Genomic DNA, 26,318 nt, shown 5'->3' with positions numbered 1-26,318 from the left:
TCTTACATTTAGATGCATTTAGTTTAATTAGCAACTCTACCGAAATGCTCTGTATATTATGGACACACTAATTCAATGCCTTTTACTTCAAATATCATTGTGTACCAAGATTAACATGTCACAGGGGCACAAAAATAAGTTGCACATAGACCCTGCCCTCAAAAAGCCCTCAAAGATGGGAAAATAGGTGCCAAAAGAGCCTCAGTTGTATCACCTCCCATCCAGAGGTGACAATTAAGCAGTGGGTTGTTCAAGTGAGGTCAATGTTCAAAGTATCAAGAAAGGCCTCATGGGCAAGAGAGTGCTTGAAATTCAATTTGAAAGCTAAATCCCAAGAAGCCAATATAAACAAGAAGGGATTTACAATTCAATTCTAAAAACTTCACAAGTTTACTCCAAGTCTTTGTAACACTTTCGCATTCCATTATCCAGTGGCTGTGAGAGCAGGAAGGAGATGTGGGTGGCTTTCTGGAAGACCAGCCGCATGGACGCATGGACACACAGTTAGGGACTCTACTAGGGTAGCCAAGTTGACGGTGGTTTTATGGCTGAAGATAAAGCCTATCCTGAGGGTTCTCTACTTAATCCATTGGACAGCAGAGGCCTCCACAGTTTTCTATGCAAAGAAAGAATATGATTAAAGCTATTATTCCAATTTATAAGATCAGTTAAAAAGACAGGAGAGGGGAAACCCACTCCTCAGACAACTGGAGTCATAACAAAAGCTAGAAATCAAGCATACCATGGCAGGAGGGAAAATACATCCATATGCCTTTCCCACATCTTGGTGTGTCCATAGAGACACAGCTAGAGCTAAAGAAAGCATCTCTTAAGCTCCTTGAGCTGCTAATGTTTGAGAACCACTATTGGGCCGGCATCTATAGGACACCACAGCCAATTAGAGGAGGACATTTACTTGAAAGAGAAATGTCAAAAAGGAGGGGTTGTGGCTTGTTGAGTATTTAAAGCCTTGCTCTTCCATTTAACTGCCTGTGTGACTCACTTCGGGCTCTCAAAGCCTTGGATGTTTCATCATTAAGATAGTAACAGAGCCCACCCCATGTTGTCTGTTGTAAGGATTAAGTTAGATGTCCCAGGAAAGCCTCTGGTGTAGTACAGTATTCACAAGCCCTCGGTTACCTTCATCCACATCCTCTTCTTCATGTCTTCCCAGCCTTGTTTATACTGTGAAGTCTGAAGCCTCACTATAGTGAGTTTAGTGAGTTCAAGGAATTTCAGGGTTGAGAAAGAAAAAAGACATGGCCACAAGGTGGCAGAGCACAGAAAAATGAGTTGTATATGGGTGGTGCTTTGACAGGGTCACATAAATGCAGAAATCTCAAAGGCAATAATAAGGGACCACCAGCCAGAAGGGGAGGGCGGCAAGGGAAGTCCTGGGGGAAAGGATGATCAGAAAGGGGTTTACGTGTCTACATGATGTCACCCAGCAGTGTGGTGGGAAGTCTTTGGGTCAAAGAGCTCCTAAGGGCATCAGTGGTTTAGAGTTCTTTATAGCTCCCAGGTTTATCTTATCTACATCTAGCAGATGTTGTGTGTAGTTTTATAGAGTATGTGAAGTAGGCCGACTCTAAAAAGCTAAAAAACTACCTTGGGGTACTATATATATATATATGTGTGTGTGTGTGTATATATATATATATATATATATATATATATATATATATATACACACACATATACATATACATATACACACACACACACACATACACACATACATACATATATATATCCTATCTAATAAAAGAGAAAAATGGTAATTGGCGTACGATGATACCCTTTTCATTGGCTAATCAGGGCTATATGCAAATTAACTGCCAACTATGATTGGCAGTTAACTGCCAACAAGATGGCGGTTAATTTGCATATGTAGGCACAATGCAGGGAGGCGAAAGGGAAAGCAGGAAGAAGGCCCCTGCCACTGACAGTGATCGGAAACCCAGGGGGGAGCTAAGAGCTGGGGGGCAGGGCAAAGGCGGCCCTGGGGCCGCCTTTGCGCTGCCCCCCAGCCATGATAGGAGAATCAGGTGCCTTTGCCGCCCTGGCCAGTGATAGCAGGAAGTAGGGGTGGAGCCAGCGATGGGAGCTGGACACGGTCGAAGCTGGCAGTCCCAGGAGCTAGGGGTCCCTTGCCTGGGCCTAAAGCGGAGCCCACGATCGCGGGGCCGCTGCAGCTGCGGGTCCTCACTGCCCGGGCCGGACGCCTCAGCCAGAGGCGTTAGGCCTGGGCAGGGGCAGAGCCTGCAACCGCGGGGAGCTGGGGGTCCCCTGCCCAGGCCTGACACCTCTGCCGGAGGCCTCAGGCCTGGTCAAGGGGCCGATCCGGTGATTGGTGATCGGAGGGTGATGAGGGTCAACTCCTCTGGCCGAGGCATCAGGCCTGGGCGGGGGGCTGAGCCGGGGATTGGGGGGATATGATGGTCCCCTTGCCCAGGCCTGAAGCCTGGGTCAGAGGCATCAGGCTTGGGCGGGGGGTGGAGCAAGCGATCAGAGGGAGATGGGGGTCCCCTGCCCTGGCATGATTCCTGGGCCAGAGGCCTCAGGCCTGGGCGGGGGCCAGAGCCAGTGATCGGGGGGAGATGGGGGTCCCCTGTCCAAGCCTGACACCTCTGGCGGAGGCGTCAGGCCTGGGCAAGGGGCCAATCAGGTGATCAGAGGGTGATGAGGGTCTACGCCTCTGGCTGAGGCATCAGGCCTGGGCAAGGGGCCGATCCTGCGATTGGAGGGTGATGGGGGTCAACGCCTGAGGCTCCCAGTATGTGAGAGGGGGCAGGCTGGGCTGAAGGACACTCCCCACCCCCACACCCAGTGCACGAATTTCGTGCACCGGGCCCCTAGTGTGTATATATATATATATATATATATATGTAATATGCAAATTAGGCCAGGATGCCATAATGGGACACGACCAAACAGGAGGAGGTTGAGCGCGCAGGTGAGGCCCCGAGCGGACAGACACAGGGGGGGCCTGCCAGAGCCGGTGCGGTGGCTCCAGTGGCCCGGAGCAGACACAGGCGGGGGGGCCAGGAAGGCCTGGGGCAGAAGTCAGGCTCGGGTCCAGCCTGACTCCCACAGCAGCCCCCAGGGCGCCTCCTCACACAGGGGGAGGCGGGGCGCCTCCTCACGCGATCACGTGCTGGGCCTCTAGTATTGAAAATAACTGGGTATGTCAAAATTTGGGCTTGACATTGGCAGTCTTGAACTAATGGCTCCCAACCTGCTGTGAAAAAGTAAACAACATAGGGCCACTATGCGGAGGCCATCTTTGGCTCATGAATATAACACAATATCTGGCAGAATGACGGCATTCTCTTTAACAAAGCATTTGAGTACTTACTCCATGTCAGCTCTTGGACTAGGGACTTTTACCTACTTTACTCCAACTTTATAATAACTTTGAAAGAATTATTCCCACCTAACAATTAAAGGAACTAAAGGTAAAGGAAGTTAAATATCTTGCCCATGGAATGGTTGAACTGGGATTCATTCATATCTAGAGCTGACTGACTAAAAATCCACCCTAGTGGTCCTCTACATCAAATTATCTGGCCCCATCCCCACCCCTCTCCCTCTCTTTCTTTGATTTCATCTTGGCTTCAATGTCACCATCAACATAATCATCTCCTGGATGAAGATATGTCACACTCCGACTTTCAAAGAGACCTTCCCAACAGATTACCACTCTTTGTGGATTTTATAGCATGTTCCTTTTACTGCCTGTAGAAAGATTTGAATGCAAGTGCAAATTCTGCAAAGAACACATCATGTTGTATATATCAATAACAAGAACTCCTTGGGCTCCTGGTCAATTGTCAAGCTAATCCTAGATGCCTTTCAGGCACTGATGCAATGTATTCATTCTTTTCATTATAGGTAGGAAATTTTATTAAAAGCCAAAATCACTGAAATTTGAATAGAACACAAAGCTCCCTCCTCCCTTTTCTACTTCCTTGGGAAGAATATATACCACTAAAGAATTTTACGCACTTTGGTGGCCTGAGGCAGCAAATTCTTCTTCTGCACTATCTGAGCTGAATAATATTGAGAGCTAAAGGACACTTCCCTTTATTTATGAACTCTTGAGCAATGGAGAATGAAAATAGTACCAGAAAAAAAATCGATTTCAGCCATTTTTTAGGGGAGTAGGGGTATATTTGATGGTCTTTTATAATACACATATATGGCTGCCATAAACCTCTAGTATCTGGCATTCCATTAACCAGAAAGGTGTGTTACCTGTACTTTCCCAAATCTATATGGTCTGACATGATAATAAATTATTATATTTCTATCCTGTCATCTGAATTACCAAAGAAAGATGATTGCTTATTATTGTTGTGTGCTAAAGAATTCATTCTTTTTATATATAGTATGTATAAATGAACAAGAATTCTTGGCTAATCAGAATACCCTATTCTTTAATCATATCAAGTAACTGCTATAACAGAATATGACACCCAAAACAGTATTTTATAGTAAATTATATAAGTGGCTAACTGCTTGGAATCTGCAACCAGACAGTTTGGTTCAAATCCCAGCTCTTTTACTTACTAAAGATGACATCTTAGACAAGTTACTTATTCTTTTTGTTCCTTCGTTTCCTTTCCGATAAATGGAGGCTAATAATTGTGTAAATTAGTGACAGTAAGTAAAATCTGCTATATGTCTGTGCTATCGACACATAGTAGGTGCTCAATAAATATTTATTGAATTGTCACTTCTAAATTCCCATGTCATTATCATATTAGAAATGTTCACAATTTTACAGAATGAAAATATATAAGGAGATTTATTCAATGATGACTAAAATGAGAATACCAGTCTCCTAATTTTCAGAAAAGTAACTTCCATGCCAAATATCCTATATAATAAAAAGTTAATATGCAAATAGACCAAATAGCGGAACAACCGAACAACCGGTTGCTATGACATGCACTGACCAACAGGGCGTATGTGGGAAACATGGCAGGCATTGGCCACGGTGGGATGGGGGAGCAGGTGAGCAGGGGCACTCGACCAAGGTGGGGCACCAGTCACTGTCATTGGGGCGAGCCTCTGGTGGTAACTTAAAATTCTTTGCTCTCACGCACCGCAGTCCTACCTGGCGCGGTCCTGCCCAACATTCGCACCTGCTGCTGGTGCCAGCCCTGCTCGCACCTGCTGCTGGGGCTCAGCACCAGTCCCAATCACTCAGTGCCATCAGCGGGTGCAGGCGGCGGCTGCCAGCCCTGATCACCACTGAGGGCTTCTCCACCTCCCCCTGCTCCTGAGGGGCGATTGGGGCAACAGCCACCGCTCACACCACTGACGGAGCCAGCCCCACTTACACCCGCTGCTGGCGCCAGCCCCAATCACTCCGTACCAACAGCAGGTGCGAGCGGGGCCAGTGCCGCTGCCAGCAGACAGGGGGCCGGGGGCCGTGGCAGGAGGGGCCAGGTGGGGATGTGGAGGATGGGCCAAGACCTGCCCCTGTGTCTACCGTAGCCTCGCAGCCCACAGTTCCTTTCAAGGTGCACAAATTCATCCACTGGGCTCCGGGCCTATAACAATAAAAGCATAATATGCAAATCAACCAAACAGCCAAACAGCAGAATGACCGTCCGGATGACCTTCCAGACGAGGCCAGGGCTGTGAGGGCCTAGGCAGCCAGGGCTGCAAAGGCCTACCCTTGCACGAATTTTGTGCATCGGGCCTCTAGTAACACTAAACAAAGCTCAATAAAATGTAGAAGCCATTGTTTTCCCTTTTATGGGATTAAAAACCTAATAATAAAAGATTCTTCCATATCATGTATTTTACCTGCTATGTTACTTTTGTTTCTGCTCAGAGACATGATCACTGGGTTTAAAGAAGGAACATATGTAAATGCCATGGAAAGAACTGCAGAATGGTCCCCTCTGATCACCGTCACATCCACAATGGATCCGTCTTTCCCCTGAAAAAACAATATTTAAAATTAAACTTCTTTAAATAAGACTGACTTGAGAGAAGTTCATATAGAATTAATTTAAAAAGTTATTTCATGAAAACTATTTTTAAAGAATATATTTGCTGTTTTCAAGTCTCTCAAGCACTTGCACACAGTGACAAATGCTTATAATGGACACGTGAAGCATCCAACTAATTAAAGAATAAATAATAATTATTTTCAATTAACACACAAATTTGATCTGCAAGAAAATGGCAATTTCAAATAAACACCCATACCTAGCTAAACTATCCATCAAGTGTGAGAATATTTTTACACATGTAAGTACTCAGAAAACTTCCCTCTGACATATTCTTTCTTAGGATGTTTCTTAAGGCTATGACCTCAATGAATAAACAACAGCCAAAAAAGAGAAAGATATGTACTCCAAGAAATGACTCTACACAGGCAAGCAATCAAGAAAAGTGCTAGGGCCCTAGCCAGTATGGATCAGTGGATAGAGCATCGGCCTGTGGGCTGAAGGGTCCTAAGTTCGATTCTGGTCAAGAGCACATGCTTGGGTTGCAGGCTCAATCCCCAGTGCGGGGCATGCGGGAGGCAGCCGATCAATGATTCTCTCTCATCATTGATGCTTCTATCTCTTCCTCTCCCTTACTCTCTGAAATCAATAAAGATATATTTTTTTAAAAAAAGAAAGAAAAGTGCTAGGATAATATTTATAGAATAAATCTAAACAACATCAAGTTTGTTTGAAGTAGAAAAACAGAGAGCTTCAAAGAAAAAGTAACTGATATGATGGAATATTTTCCTTAAAATAAAGGATTTTTATTACAAGGAAGATGTCTAAAAAACTCTAAGGGGGGAAAAATTAACTATATAAGAAAAATTTTTTTTTCTGATTCTAACAGCTTCATTTAAATAGTTATACTAATGTAAGCATGGATTATTGATTTAAAAATAATTGTATTATAACTATATTCAAAATAATTAAAAGTGGTTGTTTCAGAAAGGGGGGACTTAAAGAAGGGTGAGAGATGGTAGGAGAGCATGATTGTTTTACTATTTTCTTTTTAAATTTTGCATGTGTTACTTTGATCAAAATTAAAAGGGTTGTGGGGTTTTTTAGTGTTTATTCTCTTTAGTGAAAGAAATCCAAACAGTATAAAATTTAGCCATTAAAATGTAAATATATATTAAAGTGATAATCCAGTGTTGGTCAAACACCAGAAATCAAACACTTATACAGTGATAGTAAGAATATAAATTAAAAAGGAATTTCAGACAACTGGATGCTTTATATCCTGAGAAAAGTAAATATGGCCAAAACTATAGTTAATGGGATGATGAAAGCTCTGTTGTTTAAAATAGGAAATTCTGGAAATTAGCTTAATGTCCACTAATAAGGAATAGTTAAACAAATTATAATACAACCATGTATTGGAACTGCATTCAGTTTAGACATAAAAGCTAACATTTCATAATATTTGAGTAACTGAATAAGATAAAAATGTGGGACCAGAGATCAAAGATTATTTTGAACCCTCTCTTTTAGAGGTCTTTATTTGTTCAGAACACAGTCATCTTTTGGGGTCATGGATGTGCTAGGAATGTTGATGACACTGAAGTCAACTCTGAATAGGAAGTTCAGCCTCAGCTGTGAGCATGACACTCGCTAAAAGCAGCAGGGAAGGACCTAGGCTCAAAGCTCTTAATACGGTTATGAGAGAGAACTAACTGAAGTGGGGGGAAAGGGGACAGCTAAGGAATTTGTTTTTTTTAAAAAAAGGAAGCAGTAGGAAATAACTAAGAAGATGTTTTATAACAGTGATGGCGAACCTATGACATGCGTAAGAAGATGTTTTATAGCAGCGATGGCGAACCTATGACATGCGTGTCAGAGGTGACACACGAACTCATTTTTTTGGTTGATTTTTCTTTGTTAAATGGCATTTAAATATATAAAATAAATATCAAAAATATAATTCTTTGTTTTACTATGGTTGCAAAGATCAAAAAATTTCTATATGTGACACGGCACCAGAGTTAAGTTAGGGTTTTTCAAAATGCTGACACGCCGAGCTCAAAAGGTTCGCCATCACTGTCTTATAGGAACAAAATAGCCTAGACGTGTCTAAATTCTACCATTCACATCTAGCCCAGAAAACAAAATTGCTGGAGCAAACTAAGTTTTTTGTTGTTTGCTTAAGACTACAAGATATATAAGTTTTAAAAAACAACACCCAGGATGTTCACTAGATAAACTTATTTATATTGTGGCACTAATACTTATTAAGCATGGGACTTCCTTCTTTGTCTTCTTTTAAAGAAAAAGACTCAAAAAAATAAAAATAAAGAAAAAGACTCCATTGGTGGAGTCAGTGTCCCACTTCATAGCAGAACAGGCAATATAAACAACATAAGCATTCTCTCATATGAAAAGATCACCCACACAGAGAGAAGGAGACGCCAAAGATTTCCACTTACTCTGGGTGGAACTTGGCATTGAATTCTCCGTGAATTGCTTGTGGTGACATTGATGGCACAAGACTGAGATCCAAATAAAACGAGGCTGACATCTTCCAAACCGGAGCCTCGGATGGTGGCCCAGAGTCCTCCTGTAACAAATATAGCATTTTCATATGGGATATACAGCCATACAGACAGACAGAATTAATTATTTGCAAGAGATAAATAAAATTAAAATATGAAGCTCCTTAGTCAAAATACATTCTCAAATTGCAGAAACGAGTGAAATTAAATATATAAACTACTGGATAGGGAAGTAGCAATGGAGACTAGAGGGGAAAGAGAGGTAGAAATGCAGCCTGGAGTTACAATACTGCCACAGGTCTGAGAAGCGAAGTAGATGGTCTCTGAAAAACCCTTCCTGCCCTAGATTGTTAAATATCGTCCCTGCCAATCCCATAAAACATATTTGTTTCTGGAATTATCAAGTATAAGAGAGCATCATGGCAGAAGGAGCAGTGAGCCCAGAGTCAGGGCCACAGATTGCTCTGCCACTTAAAGCAGATCATTTGGAGTATTGCCCCTGCGTTCACTGGTTCTCACTTGCCTCATCTTTAAAAAACAACCCTTCCAGCCCTACCCAGTTTGGCTCAGTGGATAGAGCGTCGGCCTGCAGACTGAAAGGTCCCAGATTCGATTCCGGTCAAGGGCATGTACCTTGGTTGCAGGCAAATCCCCAGTAGGGGGTGGGTGTGCGGGAGGCAGCTGATCGATGATGCTTCTCTCTCATCGATGTTTCTAACTCTCTATCCCTCTCCCTTCCTATCTGTAAAAAATCAATAAGACATATTTTTTTAAAAAAAGAAGAAGTTTTATGCTCCAAAAATCATACATTAGCATATATATATATATATATATATGCATATATATATATATATATATATATATATATATATATATATATATGAGTATTCCTAAGAATTCTTGCAATCTGACTGGGTTGTTTTTAACTGTCATGTTCCTCAGAAGAGATCCTTGGTTTTCATGGCACTAAGACCCAGTCCACTGGGCTGACACTGACAAGATCCACTGCCCTTTGCATACCTCACTATTCAAATGCTAGTTGGCTTTGCATGCTAGCCAAGTATCCAAGTGTATATCAGTTTACAACATTTGTGAGCACCCACTGTGTGCAAGGCTTCTAGTGGGCAAGACCTGTGCATCGCACATGCAAATGCTTTTACTTTTCAAAGGACTTTCCCACCTGTTGACTCATTTTAATCTCATACAAAACTAAGAGACCTATAAGTTAAGCATCATTAGGCTCATTATATAACTAAGACAGCATGGCACGCAAAAGCAGCAGGAGTCTTGGCATCTGACAATCCCAGTTTGCATCCTAAATCCACCTCTTTCTATTGGAAAGCCCGGGGCAAGTCACTGTTCTCGCAGAACCACCATTATCTCATCTGAACAATGTGGAGAATATCTCCATCTTCCAGGCGGCGGTAAGCATTTAGGGTATGTGACTACCTAAGAAGAGATGCTTCTTAAGTAACACGATGCCTATCATCATCTGTATTAGGAAACTAAGTCCCCTAAAAGTAACTGACATTTCTTAGGTCACACATCTGATTTTGGCATCACGGAAACCCCAGCACATATGTCCTAACACCCAATCTGATCTGGTGTTGTTTCGACTAAACCAAATTATCCTGGTGACTCAGTGACTGACCCAATCGTGCCTAGTACCACAGCCAAACTATGTAGCAAGTGAGTTCATTTAAGGGCTCAAATATCTGTTGCTCATTAGAAGAAATTATGATGGCAGAAAACAAAAAGCTGTGAATCATAGTGGGTACAGAATTGATTACACAGCAGGAGTAGGTTCCTGCATATCAGCAAGAATGCTACCTTCAGAGGGTCAGATGCAGTGTGGGGTCCTCCCCATATTACCGATCTCTGCAGCTCTTGGAGGCTCCACAGCGTCCAGTCTGGGTTCCACATTCAGAAAGAGGCCTCCTCCACTGGCATTGATGGCACGACCCGAGGGTCTCACCAGCACTGAGATCTGATACACTCCGACAGGTAGCAGGTCTGTCTGGCAGACCACATCTGTTTGGTTTGAGAAAATAACTTTGCAACTTGTTTTATTCACTGTAATCTGCAAGGCCTGGGAGTCGCCCGAGAAACTAGTTCCAGTAATATAAACCAGTAGATCCATGTCACCATCTTAAAGGAGGAAAGAAATTAAAAGAACAAAATCATCTCTCAGGGATATCATTCCATTTCAGATAACTCTCTCTAACATCAAATGATCCTTTTCTTTCATCTTCCCCTCTCATCTTCAGATTCAAGGAGTTGCATGCTGACTCAAATACTGGACATTGGCATTTATCATTGTAAGCATACAGCCCCCATCTTAAATGGTCTCAAAGTAGTAATGAGAGAAGACTAGTCAATAAAAATGGGGGGAAATCAAAGTAAAGAACATTTCAAAACAAGAAATAAAGAAAATAAAGCATTTTAAATCATCAAAAATCCACTTGTCTCCATTTTCAATCATAACAATACCAGTTACATTGGCCAAAAAAATACACTTTCTGTTGCATCACTGAACATCCACTCCATAAACTGATGCACCTCCTACCCACCCATCACCGGTACATGGCCGCTGACAAATCACTCTGAGCCTAAAGTTCATGACCATCTCAATGCCCAGTCACAAATCTTACCAAGGGAATACCACACAGAGTGGACTCGGGGAGTTGACCCTTCAAGATACTGGAAAGAACAGGAACCTGAGCAATGAGCTAGTATGTCATTCACTTGCACAACTACCTGAAAAAAGGCAAAAGAAAGAAACCCAAATGTATGCACTTCATGTACTCAGTATTCATACAGTACTTGTGAAATTTGTCCAAATTAAAATGTGTTCATGATTCACTTATTTTCTTTCTTCTATTTCCCAGTAATAAACCCTAAATTGTCATGAATGGCTCAAAATATGTCAGACACTTAAACTGATGGCAAACATGCTAAAACATCACATTTCTACAATTAAATGTGCTACATCTTGAATAAATATCCTCTCTGTCATATAAAACTAAATTTAATAAAATTCAAACTGCACAAGGACTTTTTATCACTTTCTATTTTCAACTAGGTAGATATTTCCTGTGAAAAGCCCTTTCTTTGCTGGTAAATGCCAAAAAAGTAGGCATTTTCCTTCCACCATTTCTACATGGGTATATAACTAAAAATTGGAGTATTTGGATACTTGGTTTGGGGCATTTTTTTGTCCTAGAATAGTAGGGCCCCAAGAAGAGACCACAGTTGACCCTTGAACAACATGGGTAAATGTATTTTTTATAAATACTATAAATGTATTTTCTCTTATTATTATCTTAATAATACTGTAAATGTATTATACTTTTTATAAATACTATAAATGTATTTTCTCTTATTATTTTAATAATATTTTCTTTTCTCTAACTGCTTTATTGTATACAGTATAAAATACATATAACATATGAAATATGTTGTTAATTCACTGTTTATGCAATCAGCTACTAGTAGTTAAGATTTGGGGCAGTCAAAAGTTACATACAGACTTTTTTTTAATTTTTTTTATTAAATCTTTATTGTTCAGATTATTACATTTGTTCCTCTTTTTTTCCCCCCATAACTCCCCTCCTCCCAGTTCCCACCCCACCCTCTGCCCTCACTCCCCACCCACTGTCCTCATCCATAGGTGCACGATTTTTGTCCAGTCTCTTCCTGCATCCCTCACCCCTTTCCCGCCCAAGAATAGTCAGTCCATTCCCTTTCTATGTCCCTGATTCTATTATAATCACCAGTTCATTCTGTTCATCAGATTATTTATTCACTTGATTCTTAGATTCACTTGTTGATAGATGCATATTTGTTGTTCATAATTTGTATCTTTACCTTTTTCTTCTTCTTCCTCTTCTTAAAGATACCTTTCAGCATTTCATATAATCCTGGTTTGGTGGTGATGAACTCCTTTAGCTTTTCCTTATCTGTGAAGCTCTTTATCTGACCCTCAATTCTGAATGATAGCTTTGCTGGATAAAGTAATCTTGGTTGTAGGTTCTTGGCATTCATCACTTTGAATATTTCTTGCCACTCCCTTCTGGCCTGCAAAATTTCTGTTGAGAAATCAGCTGACAGTCGTATGGGTATTCCCTTGTAGGTAACTGAGTTGCTTTCTCTTGCTGCTTTTAAGATTCTTTGTCTTTTGCTCTTGGCAATTTAATTATGATGTGTCTTGGTGTGGTCCTCTTTGGATTCCTTTTGTTTGGGGTTCTCTGCACTTCCTGGACTTGTAAGTCTATTTCTTTCACCAGGTAGGGTAAGTTTTCTGTCATTATTTCTTCAAATAGGTTTTCAATATCTTGCTCTCTCTCATCTTCTGGCACCCCTGTAATTCGGATGTTGGTACAGTTGAAGCTGTCCCAGAGGCTCCTTACACTATCTTCGTATTTTCGGATTCTTTTTTCATTTTGCTTTTCCGGTTGGGTGTTTTTTGCTTCTTCGCTTTTCAAATCTTTGACTTGATTCTTGCACACCTCTGGTCTGCTGTTGGGAGTCTGTATAATATTCTTTATTTCAGTCAGTGTATGCTTAATTTCTAGTTGGTTCTTTATCACAACGTCAAGAGTCTCATTAGATTTCTTGTAGATCTCATTAAGTTTATCGGCAGTTTCTAGAAAATTATTGAAAGACCTTAAAAGTGTGGTTCTGAACTCTATATCCTCCATTCACAATTTTGTCCTGTTTCTTTGTCTCCGCATTTTTTATGCTTTCTTGGTGCACCCCCTAGTGGCCTTTGTGCGCAGTCTTGTTGTAGTTAAGCCTTGATTGTTGTAGGTAATATTTGGGGGGATTTGACCTCCAGGCCAACTGGCTGTGAGAATCAGCTGTGTCTGCAGTGGGAGAACTTCCGTCCTCTGGGGAGGTGCTAATCTAGCCTTTGCCTGAGGCTATCCGGCAAATGCCTTTGTGCAGGGCTTGGGCGGGGCGGGTCGCACGGGATCAAACAGGGCGGGCGGAGCGAGCAGTTATGGTTGCTCTCAGTCCAGTCCCCAGAGGCACTGCCTCTCAGAGTCCCAGCAACCACTACAAACCTCAGAGAGAAAGCTGCCCTCGCGTTCTGACCGATGCCAGACAGTCCCGCTTCTCCCATTTGAGTCTGGGTCCCTAGAGACTCGCCCAGAACTGGAGCTCAGAGCCTGAGACTCCCTCCCAATTGAAACAGACAACCGTGCCCTTAGCCGCCAGCCCGCTCCGCGCGCACCTCCGCACCCTTGTATTTTCTGCACTGCGCCTCCTCTGAGTCTCGGTATGCTGGTCTCTTTCCTTCTAGTTGAAGAATTTCCCCTCAGCCAGCCTTCCTGTGGTTCTGGGTGATGTCCGTTCCGTCTTTTAGTTGTATTTTTGAAGTGGTTGTGCGAGGCAGCAATCTCCGGTGTTTACCTATGCCGCCATCTTTGTTCCTCGATCCAGACTTTTTATTATGAGGGTGTCAATGCCCCTAACTCCTGACTGTTCAAGAGTCAGCCTATACATGTCTTTCCCTTGTACTGGAACTAATGTTAATCTAATAGAACCATACAATACTTGGAAATGAGAAAAGATGCTCACTGGACTCTCTACATAGGAAATATGGATAAAAGTACATACACTGTATTTTATGATAGTGTTTTCTTATGGAGGAAAGGGGTATTGGGATAGCATAAAGGCATAGTTGATAAAGAACACTTTGATTTTATCTGTTTTATTTTATCCATAAAGACAAAAAACATTAAATATATCAACATGTTGATGATTATTAATCCTCAGTTTAGGTACCCTGGTTGTGGTTATATTATTATTTATAGTTTGGTATTTTAAATTTTTCTCAAATTAAAAGCAGATGACTTATAACAGGATTATGGGCAGATGGGAAAGAGGAAAAGACATTTTAAAGAGAAAAGGAGTTGACTTAGCTCATTTACTTTTCAATACCAATGTGTGGAAGTATAAACCATATGTACTCACAGAGGTTCTCTATTTTTTATACCATAATAATAGCATCAATAATTATAATAACAGGATGTTGTGTTTACAAAGCACTTAAGTTTTCAGAGTCCTTTCTATACCCTGTGGAAGTAGAAAGCTGACAGCCATAACTGTCTCTGTGTTATGGGTTATAAAACTTCTCCTTGGGATTGGTCCACATTACACACTAGGGAGGGGCTGAGACAGATGTAAAACTAGTACTTGCATTTGGGATGGCCCATCTACTCTCACCTGAGTGTGCTGGTTGGCAGTAACCAACATGTCTCCAAATATGGGTGCAAGAAAAACTCCACCATCATATACCACACGAGTGGTTGCAGCAGGGTTCACTCCGGTTAGATTTTCATCAGAGACCTAAGACGATCACATTTCTGGTGAATTCTGTCATGGAATAGCACTCTAGTCTTGATTTAAACAAATAATAAAAGGTCTTTTCACATTCTGTTTAAGATAATCCAATAGCTAGAAAGTGAACATGGAGTGGCCGGGGATTGAAAACTAGAAACCTGACATAAGTAATGACCAACGAAAGGCCCAGTAAATTAGAGGGATATTTATTTGCAAATGGAGTTCTACAAAAATTATTTCTCTAAGTCTTGTGATGTTTTTGTTTCTAAGTACTTTTCTATTTTGTATGTTTGCAATCCAAAATATTACAATAAAATGTTAAGGAAACAAGTGCTATGAGATGACTCCTGTCCTTCCTCTATCTCCACCCAAGTATTTTGTTTGAAAACCAGATGACCCACACCACCATATAACAGGGATCAAATTCCATCTTGGACTTCATTTTATAATAACCAAATGCTAGATGATCATTAGATTATTTTTAAAACCCTAAATATGCAAGAGCATCTGGCTTTGTCATTACCCAAAGACAGCAAATCCTTTTCTAAAATTCCTTCTGCTGTGCCATCTGCCTCCCTCATAATCTAAGTCAATCACATCTGCTTAAATTATCCAATAACAGATGCAGAACTGGTATAAGGTGGACACTGACCAACAACATCTCTACCTACACTGAGTTAGGAAAGGAGACATTGGTTCAAATTGCTTTATCAGAGATATGAGACACAAAATATGTCTTGAAAACTTCCAGAAAGCAAGATAATTGAGCCCCTTTATTTGAATATTCCAATAAAATTAATAATTCATGACGGTTTTAGTTTATATCATTCTGATACTTTTCTTTACAAAGTTGTTCCAGGGCACAAACCCCATACCACCAAAAGGAATACCATACATACCCGGATGAAATTGGGCAAATCCCCAACCTGGGTGGACCAGGAGAGAGTCCATACATGTTCGTAGCAAGACTTCAGATCCTCCTTCACAGTGAAGTCACTGACATTGAGATACCTGGATGTGACGTCATCAGCATTGTTCTGTAAGAGCTTGCGAAGGTGACTAGCTGAAATACGTACAGGAACATCTGTGGGGAAAGGTTGTGATATACAAAATATAGGACATAAATTACTCTACCTCATAAGGTCTCATCATGAGGATAACAGAGAATAAAGGTCAAGATACCTTCTAAATATGCAGGAGACTCTCATGTTCAAAATATAGCTTCAAGAGAAGCCCCAGCCCAGTTAAACCATTTTTTTCCTAAGGGAGATACGAGTAGATGCCCCCTTTTTATATTGTGATACCTTTAGTCAGTATCACATCTCAAATTCCAAGCAGAGAGCACAGTCACATCAGACAAAACTATCTCAACTGTCAACTCAAAATACAGACTCCAGACACCCTGGTAATGCCTGAAAGTCTAATTAAATGTTGAGTTTTCCTGGGGGAAAAAAAAATGTAGCTGGCTCTGTGAACAGAGAAAAGTTGGCCACCTTTCACAGGGGGTGGGAGAGGCGCACAGCAGCTGACATCCATAAAACACAGCCAGCCCAGCCGAGGAATGCTGACATTTAACTTCGGTTTCTCTATTAGAATTTCCTTTAAGCCCAACCACCTGCTTCCCCATTCCACAGCACCATAGCATAGGGCAATAACACTGGGTGTTTCTTTTTTTTTTTTTTTTAATTAATTTCTTTTTATTTGATAAGAAACTACTTATTTTAATTTATTTTTTTTTATTTTTTTTTTATTTTTTTTTATTGCTTAAAGTATTACAAAGGGTATTACATATGTATCCATTTTATCCCCCCGCCTTAGACAGTCCCCTAGCCTCCCCTATCACCCAGTGTCTTATGTCCATTGGTTATGCTTATATGCATGCATACAAGTCCTTTAGTTGATCTCTTACCCCCCTACCTCCTGCCCCCCAACCCTCCCCGGCCTTCCCGCTGCAGTTTGACAATCTGTTTGAGGCAGCCCTGCCTCTGTATCTATTATTGTTCAAAAGTTTATAATGGTCTCTATTGTCCATGAATGAGTGAGATCATGTGGTATTTTTCCTTTATTGACTGGCTTATTTCACTTAGTATAATGCTCTCCAGTTCCATCCATGACGTTGCAAATGGTAAGAGTTCCTTCCTTTTTACAGCAGCATAGTATTCCATCGTGTAGATGTACCACAGTTTTCTAATCCATTCATCTACTGATGGACACTTAGGCTGTTTCCAGATCTTAGCTATGGTGAATTGTGCTGCTATGAACATAGGGGTGGATATATCCTTTCTGATTGGTGTTTCTGGTTTCTTGGGATATATTCCTAGAAGTGGGATCACAGGGTCAAATGGGAGTTCCATTTTCAGTTTTTTAAGGAAACTCCATACTGTCTTCCATAACACTGGGTGTTTCAAGTCCTACTTGAGTTTGAACTGTTTCACGCTTTACCCAAAGTTTCCATTTCATTAGCCACTCTCATCAGCTCTGGGAGGTGGGTCATTTGGGTACCCTAATGCCTCCTTTAAAGATGAAGAAAATGAAAACTAAGAAGATTCAGAAGCTTGCCAACCAAGTGAGGAAGGTTTATATTAAAATCCAGGTTGCCTTCTACCTACTCAAGTCTTCCTCTTAAATCCCACACTGCCTTGGAGTGTTAATAAAATACCACTATATTTCTAAAATGCAAACAAAATTCTCATCCTTTTTTTAAAAGATTATTCTACATTTGCATAACTTGGGGCCCTCACCGTTTCAAAAGGCCAGGTGAAGGCTGGCTTCCCCTGTTGTTCTGCAGGCAATGATGTGAGGAGCGTCAGCATAGAAGGCGGTGGCAGGGAGAGTCTGTCTACGCACGCACGGGCTGCAGCTGTCTCATTGTTGATAAGGGAAACAGCACAGTGATGGACTTCACAGGGGCAGGGCACTGCTGGCACTGATCACCCACGTATCAGACTCCAGTAGCAATAGAGTCCAGTAGCCTAGGGACCTTCAACTTCTCCTAAGTTGCCCTATTAGAGTAAAAACACCACTCCATTCTTCCCACTCAAGAAGATTTATTGCAAGCCCAGCATCTTTCTGCCTGGGAGTGCAGAAGATTTTTGGACCATTCACCAATTTTTATACAGCCACTCTTGAGTTCTCCTGAGCCTCCTTTCTGATTCCCCGATGTTTATACCAACTAAATAACAAATTATAATCATTTCTAATCCTTATCCTTTGTGAAATGTGTATGTTATTGAAGATTTAGAAACTGCTCTCATCGCATCTGAAAGTTCCTTCTACCTTTGTTATGATCACTACTGTCCTTAAGAACATATGGCGTCATCATGGGGTTTAATTCAAAAGAACCATGGCTACCATGGATCTTGGCCTAGGAAACACGAGAGAGAAGAGGACCATCAACTATCTGTATGATCTTTGGGCAAACCTCAGTGTAGCAGGCTGAATGGTGGCCCTCCAAAAGATATGTCGCCCTGGCCGGTGGTGCTAAATGGTTAGAGCTGCAGCCTGCACAGTGAAGGGTTGCAGATTCAATTCCCAATCAAGGGCACTACCTAGGTTGCAGGTTCGATCCCTGGCCCAGTCACATTGATGTCTCTCTCTTTCTCTCTCTTAAGCCCCCCTACCTTCCATTCTCTCTAAAAACCAATGGAAAAAATATCCTCGGGTGAGGATTAAAAAAAAAAAAATATGTCAATTCCCTAATCCCCAGAACCTATTAATATTACATTATAAGGCCAAAGAGTTAATATTACCTTACATATAGCATAAAGTGTGACTAAGTCAAAGATCCTGAGAAGAGTTTATCTTGGATTGTCAGGGTGGACCCTGGGTCACATATATCCTTATGAGAGAGGCAGAGGGAGTTCGGAGACAGAAGAGGAAGAGACGATGTGACCACGGAGACAGGGGGTGGAGCCATAGCCACAGGCAGCCACCAGATGCTGGAAAAGGCAGGAAATGGACTCTCCCCATGAGCCTTCAGGAAAAGTGTAGCCCAGCCAACAATGTGATTTTGGACTTCTGGCCTCAACTGTGAGAGAATAAATGTCTGTTGTTTTAAGCCAAGAAGTTGTGGTCTTTTGTTATGACAGCCCCAAGAAGCTAAACCACTGTTTCCACATCTATAAAGCTAAAAGTTTGGGATTATATTAGCAATGATATTGTTATTGTCTAAGTCTTTATTTAATAAGATCATTTTCAGACCCGGAAAATAAACAAAATAGCATTCAGACTGTCCCCATGCCTGACAATCTCACAGGATGTTGCTTGCCAAGGAATGCCCCTCAACATGTAAATGATAAATGCTGCACCACCACCACCACCCTATTACCCCTTTACCAGGAATCACTGTATTAGAAAGGTGGATGCGAAAGTGTCCTCCTAAAGGTGGACTTGTTCTCTGAAGTCTCTGCGTTGCCACCTGGACCAACCCGGATCCTTCTTCTGCTTCTTCGGTGGGCACAGCGCTGTGTCATATCAAACACCAAGCATTAACCACAGTGACCTTCCAGAATGCTGCTCCAGACAGAAAATAGCTCCTTCTCAAAGACTAGCTAGCCTCCCACGGTTCCAGACCACCCTAAGCTCAGGCTCCCAAATGCCTGGTGCCCCTCTCCTATCACAGTAGAAAAAGTGTGCTGTAAATATTAGGATTTTTTAAGAATGTCCATTCTTCCCCTTCACTGGGTACCAGAGGGATGACACTGGCCTCCATGGCTCTAGTCCTCAACACAGCGGAGGGAGAACTTGGTATTCTCAACCGCATTTGCATAGTTAAATGCACAGGCAGTGACAGAAACTTCCCCATGCGGTATCTGCAGCCGAAACACAGGCCACTGCAGCTGGCCAAGTTCTTCTCTAATACCTGCACACAAACACACCGACTGCCTGACGCTGCTCTGAATACCATAAAAATGGGTCGATTGAATTGTGACACACCATGAGATGGAATACCGTTCACCCATTAAAAACGGTATTTTAGAGGAATGTTTAATGAAATGAGGAAAATTTTAAGTTATACTATTAGGTGAAAAGAGCATGTTACAAATAGAGTATGTTATTTTTGGTCCTAATAAGAGGTTTAAAAGTACATATACACACGTATATATGTATGTAAAAATGGCTGGAGGAAATAGGCAGCCAGTATATGGATTCAATATGTTAATAGAAGTTATGCCTGAGCAGACAGAGTGATTTTTATCGTCTCCTACGTGTTTTTCTATATATTCCCAATTTTCAACAATAAACGTATCTAATTTCTGTCAATAACAGTATTCGGTTTTACATATTGACGTGGGTACATACAACCAGACTGAAGCAGTCAGACAAAGTGACACTATGGGTGTTGGAAGATGAATCTCGGAGAGGCCAGACTGAAGGCTGCCCTGTCTTGCTCAGGCTGGAGGCTCCCAGGAGTGAAAGGACTTGAGGAAAAATCAGCAGGTAAGGTTGTGAGGACCCTCTAAGAGTGGGCCTGTTCAAAACAACCTAAATTAGCCCTATCGATTCAGGGTTAATAGCTGTGACATTTGGGGCACAGGACTGCAGGTTGGCGGGTGCGGCAGCTCCCTCCCCACCACCAAAGAGCTTGCACTTTTTCATCCTGTTGATGGATTTCACTTCTTTCCTGCCCAGAGGACCAGGTCAAGGAAAGAGGAGAGCAAAGTCAATCACTGCACCTGTCATTAATACACTGTCTTAAGCATGGTGTAAGTGTGAGAACTAATTTTGGAACATATTAGAAAGAGATGGGGGGGATGGGGGGATTGTGGGGGGATGGGGGATTGTAAAGGCCGAGCTTCTCAATTCTTCCTGTCCTACTGGGGTTTTGGAATCTGCATGGTTTTATTAACCAACCAGTCACTCAAATAAATTCAATAAAATTAAAAAATAAATAAAAACAAAAAGAATGAATTAGAGCCTACACATGTTCCAGGAGCTTAGAGGAAGAGCCTGCTCTTTAGTTACTGCTTTGTAAATTTGGCTGGGAAGTTTGACTAGTTCAAGACAAGAGATGCTTATGGGGCTCTAGTGCCATCTGGTGGTGAGTTCTTAAACATAGCTGTGTTTGTTCTATAGCAGTGGTTCTCAACCTTGGCTGCACATTAGAATCGCCTGGGAATCTTTTTTAAATCCTGATTTCTGGGCCTCATCCTCCGGAAATTCTGTTTCTTTGTTACTAATGTTGTGGCCCCACCCCATAACAAAGAAACAGAGTTTCCAGAGGATGAGGCCCAGAAATCAGGATTTTAAAAAGATTCCCAGGTGATTCTAATGTGCAGCCAAGGTTGAGAACCACTATTCTATAGACTTGCATTTAGCCTCAAATAATTCCAATAATATTAATGTATGAGAAATGGAAGGAGGGGTGTCAACAGAAAATGGAGGCAATGTGCGCCTCTGAAGAGCATAAACATACAACTACTTTTAAACAAACTCTCTAGGAACTAGTTCTTGAAGTGTAGTCCTCAGACCAGTAAAATCAGCATTGCCTAGGAACCCACTGAGAATGCAAATTCTCAGACCCTGCCTGATACCCAGTGAATTAAAGATGGTGGGATTAGGGCTGTGATTTATGTTTTAACAAGACCTCCAGGTGTCTGATACTGCATTCTTAAGACTAAGAAGCATTGCTTTAAGCAACAAGATGGGTGACTTTTCCTAATAAAAGTCCCACCTTTGTGTCCTCCAGGACCAACTAGCAATCGTAAGGAGCAACTGGTGAACAAAGACAGCTCCCTACCTTGCAGTGATGAGCGGGACCTCTGAGCCACACCCTGCCAACCAGGAGGTTACATTGTAGACTGGAGGGGATCCCGCCACAGAGAGTGATTCCACCAGATTCCCGCCTGGGCGAGCTGTTCCAGAATCAGCCTGAGAAACTGGAGAGCAACGATCCAATTATCATCAAGTAACTCAAGGTGGAAGACCAGCTGTGAGGAAAGGCCCCGCTGGAGATGCTGAGTTACTTAGATCTCAGCACACACTCACAGCTGAGATTCCCGCCCTCGGCTGGATGCAGAGCACAGTGGGAAGAGGCAGGAGTTTAGTAGCAACAAAAAATTGCAAGGTCATGGTGTAAGGAGACAGAGTCTGATTTCACAGCAAAGTTCAAGGAGACATAAGCCAAACATCACTCCCTGTGCCACAGGAAGACCCTCACACAGGTAATCTATTACAGTGTGGATGGCCGCCCTTTCCTCCTCTCTTTTCCCTGGCAACTCCAGGAATGCCCAGCAGATCCTCCTTAGGAAGGCTGAACACACGAGGCACGTACTGGGGGTACCTACTATTTATCCACAGTGTAGAGTCAGCACATGAGCAGGAAAAGTGCACACTTTGAGACAGACCACTGTTGAAATCCTGATTTTCCACCTCTCTTGGATTACCATTTGGCTAATCAAACTAACCTAAGACATTTTCTCATTTCTAAAATGGGAATCATGACATATACCAGCCTGCACAGCAGGGAGAGTTTCGTGAGATGGCAGATTTAAATGACCAGCACAATGTAATTTAATATTCTCCTCCCCTCCTACTAGGCGCTGTATAAAACATAGCTTCTTCCTCAAGACAGTACAATGAGACAGGAAACAATTTAAAGGCAGTATGCTTGCATACCCGATGCTTAGCACAGCACCAGGCACAGAGTGGTGCTCAGTAAATGTGGATTCACTCAGCTGGGTATGGAGTCAGTGAAGTTTTGGCTTTGGTATCAATGATCTCAGGGTTCCAGGGTTGCCCACATCCTGGCTATGGATTTGGAGCAATATACTCAGCCCCTCTTAGCTTTGCTTTTGTCATCTATTGGGTGGGGATACTAGGACCATCTCATGGGGTTCTAAGAAGTAAATGAGAAATAAATGGTAGCTACCATTAGATGAGAAAAACTTCCATAGAGGACATTTGGATGGGAGAATATAATCATGTTAAATTGATCAGATAAATGTTGGACAATTAACTCTGGATATTGAGCCTAATTGTATCAAGTTTATGTTGCCATTAAAAAATCCTCAAAGCAACGTTGTTACCAGCAGGCTAACTAGCCAAAGCAGGAAACATGGTTTTACCCAAGCCACCCATGCTCTTTCTTGTCTCTGCCCTCTTCCTCTCTGCTTCCGTCCTCACCTCACTCCTAGGATGGATCCAGATAGCGGAGCATTTGGTGGCAGAGAGGTGGGGGCAATGAGAAAGTGCTCTGGATCTTGCATTTTGAAGGTTTGTAGGTATAAGATAGCATTTAAAGGAGAAGAAAAAAAAGGGAAAGGAAACTATTATCTAATCCTGAGTTTCCCTATCACGGAGTTCAAGTGTCTGAAATATTGAGACCCGCAGCCTCCAGGAATCTGGGCAGCACCTGAGGGTCGCAAAAGGCCCAGCTCGGTATCTTAGGCAGCAAGAATTCAGGCAGTTACCCAAGCACACCATCTGAATATTATTTTCTGTGTGCCAGAACATAAGCAGGGTTGAAAATAAGCAGTGACACAGTCTGACCCAGATGCCCTCAAAACACTGAAACCACTAAAACAAATTAAGAGGCAGAATTTTGATGAGTTCAAATACAACGTAATTTCAGGGCTAAAAGAGAGACCTTTGCCATGCACCCCCAAGTTCCCCTGCCCTCAGCTCTGCAATGTGACAGGCAAAAGGCTGAAAACTTGCACATTTTATAAATCAAATGTAAATGACTGCTTCCTCCCCTTCTCCTGGGTGAGAGAAGCTACTTAAAGTGCCGGGAGCCAGTCCATGCTTGCTGTTTCAAGGGACCTGGCATATATGGCATACGGTTCTTAATATGTTTGCTCACCTTCTTGGCGCTGTGTTTTAACCAAGGTCACCTCTCCGAGAAAGGTTGAATCCCCAGGTAGGGATTTTCCCCTGCAGTTAGGGAGGGAATGAAACCTCTTAACTAAGTGCCAGGCGGGTAATTAATCATTTTAACTATGAACAATCATGCTTAAGCTACATAATCTTTACTCCCTGGAATGGAGATAAGAAACGCCCTAACCTTTGGAATAGAGATTGATGGGATTGGAATCAACTGGTATAAATACAGATGCAACAAGACAACATCAGACAGAACTTAGAAGAGAGCCAAGAAGACAGAACCTACAGACAGAAGAACTTCCCTGGAGAGAACATGGCAAAAGATCCTGGACTGAACCTGACTACAGAAATTGGCAAGAGAACCTGACTAGAACCTGGTGACTGAACCTGGCTGGAGAACCTGGACAGAACCTGGCTGGAGATCCTAGCGAGGGAACATGGCTACAGAACCTGGCTGGAGAACCTGGAGAACCTAGCAAGAGAACATGGACACAGATCCTGGCTGGAGATCCTGGCTAGGCTGCTGATCAACTGAACACTGTCTCCGTGTCCTTCCTTCTTCGCCGACTCCGTCCACACCTTTGGGGACCCCTGGACCCGCTGGGGCTGGACCTCAGCACTTAAAGCAGGAAAGCTGAGCCCCAAAGTCACAAGGATGTGATGGGAAATGGAGAATAAAAAGAACTTGGAATCCTGGAGGCCCTAGGAGCAGTGGCACCATCTGCCTGGCTGGGGGCTTCCCTTCTCCTGTGTGTGCAGTCTCCGGGGCCAGTCTAAAGTCCCCTGGTGAGCACTTTGTGGACAAGCAAAGCCCAGTGAGATCACTGTGCCTAAGGAAGGACAAAGGACTTGGTGGAGAAATAGGCCCAGCCTGAACCCTAACTGACAAGGGGGAGGAATCTAGGTGGGCAGAAGGAAGGACAAGACAAGGCTATTCTCATGAGGGCCTGGTTACCCTCTAGCTCTCACTGAGTCTGTCATAAATCAGAACTTTAGTCCCTTTATATGGTCAGATATTGCTATGTTCTCCCAGCACTTTGTATGACAGATATTAACTGAAAGAGAGATCAAGAAATCCTTCTAGACTTCTTATTAACAGTAATAATAATGTTAATAAGTAATAATAATTGCTCATGTTTATTGAGCACTTACTATGGTCAGGACCTGTGATGAGTACTTTCCATTACACTTCAGTTAATCTTTGCAGTTAATCCAATGAGGCAGGGACCTCAATATGACCATTTTATGGATGAGGAAACCAAGGCTTCTCAGCAAGGAAGGAGTAAAATCAGGGCAACAGCACAACCACCAGAAGCAGGAGCAAGCATTGCAGGGAATAGGGAAAAAGAGGAGCCAGCTGGAGAAATATAGGGGCCAAGGGCACACAATACCAACCCCATCTTCTCTATAGAAAAAAGCAGGCAAGATGGAGAATCACCTGTTCCCTCTTCATTAAAATAACAGCAGCCCCTAGCAGAAAAGTTTAAGGTCAGCCTTTGACGGACAGGTCCATGGAAGAGAGTGGATTCGATGATCACCTGTTAGGTTTGTGTCTGCAATAATAACTTCATCCACACAGAACACGCCCGTCTCCAGAGCCAGAGGGAAGAGGTCAATTCGATGAACCAGCACCGGGGAGTTTGCCAGAGGCCTCTGGAGATGCGTGGAGCGATGCACACAAGTCTTCCAGAGGTTAGTGCAAGTGAATCGCCAGCTGAAAAACAAGCACACAGCAGAAATGGGCCTGTTCCTGTGCATCCACAGTCCCCTCCCATTAGAGCCCTCATTCTCCAACCTGGGGGTCTGAGGACTGTGTAGCCAGGAGAGGGACCCCGTGAACCTCCAGCCCCCAAACAGTCTTGTGTGCCTTGGGTACAACATCCAAGGCAGGCTGTTAAGCTGAACTTGTGCTATCACATTAGTGAATCACATTTTAAGGCAATCATTCATTCCTGACATGGAGTCTTTTTCAAATCCTATATAATAAAAGCCTAATATGCTAAGTATCTGGTCAACCTGTCAGCCATTCAACCAAAGTGTAATATGCTAATGATATGCTAAGGCCGCTCAACTGCTCACTATGATGTGCACTGACCACCAGGGGACAGACGCTCCGACCGGTAGGTCAGCTTGCTGCTGGGGTCCGGCCGACTGGACAGGCCGGACCGGACATGCCCTGGAGCCCTCCTGCAGTCCCTCCCTGGCTGGCCAACCTCCGGAGTCTCTCCCCGGCCCTGACTGTGCACTGGTGGGTTCCCTCGGCCTGGCCTGTGCCCTCTCGCAATCCAGGATCCCTCGGGGGATGTCAGAGAACCAGTTTTGGCCCAATCCCACAGGCCAGGCCGAATTGGTGCACGGAGCCTCTAGATACAATATAAGTGTGTGTCTCAGGCAGATAGTATGTTAGGCTTTAATGACAAGGAAGATTAATACTACTGGACATTACAGGACTATTTAGTTTAAAACCACTTACAAAACCCGTAAGAGATCTCTGGAAAGAGCACTGAGTCAAGGCATTGAGATGCTTGAATTTTATTCCAGAATCTTGTTCACTTGCCGAATTTTGGTGAATCACCAAATGGGGTAAATCACCAACCCATTTTTCTCATCAGTAATGTCAAGGAATATTTTCTAAAGCCTCTTCCAA

At 42.7% G+C, this 26,318-nt stretch overlaps 1 protein-coding gene across 1 annotated transcript in view; it reads right to left on the bottom strand.

The window, feature by feature from the left end:
• The window catches only part of PKHD1 (PKHD1 ciliary IPT domain containing fibrocystin/polyductin), a 409,206-nt gene that overhangs the window by 343,123 nt on the left and 39,765 nt on the right, over nt 1-26,318 (bottom strand). The window contains exons 21-29 of the mRNA XM_059701438.1: nt 25,210-25,385; nt 21,588-21,726; nt 19,184-19,311; nt 15,748-15,932; nt 14,732-14,854; nt 11,152-11,257; nt 10,373-10,648; nt 8,435-8,565; nt 5,821-5,956 (exon numbers count right to left, since the gene is read on the bottom strand). Of these exons, the coding sequence (XP_059557421.1) occupies nt 5,821-5,956; nt 8,435-8,565; nt 10,373-10,648; nt 11,152-11,257; nt 14,732-14,854; nt 15,748-15,932; nt 19,184-19,311; nt 21,588-21,726; nt 25,210-25,385 (1,400 nt within the window). The remainder of the gene's footprint in view (nt 1-5,820; nt 5,957-8,434; nt 8,566-10,372; nt 10,649-11,151; nt 11,258-14,731; nt 14,855-15,747; nt 15,933-19,183; nt 19,312-21,587; nt 21,727-25,209; nt 25,386-26,318) is intronic.

Source organism: Myotis daubentonii, chromosome 6, assembly GCF_963259705.1.
Source record: "Myotis daubentonii chromosome 6, mMyoDau2.1, whole genome shotgun sequence".
Taxonomy (NCBI): domain Eukaryota; kingdom Metazoa; phylum Chordata; class Mammalia; order Chiroptera; family Vespertilionidae; genus Myotis; species Myotis daubentonii.
The sequence above is the reverse complement of the archived record's forward strand: the minus strand, read 5'-3'. Positions and strand labels throughout refer to the sequence as shown.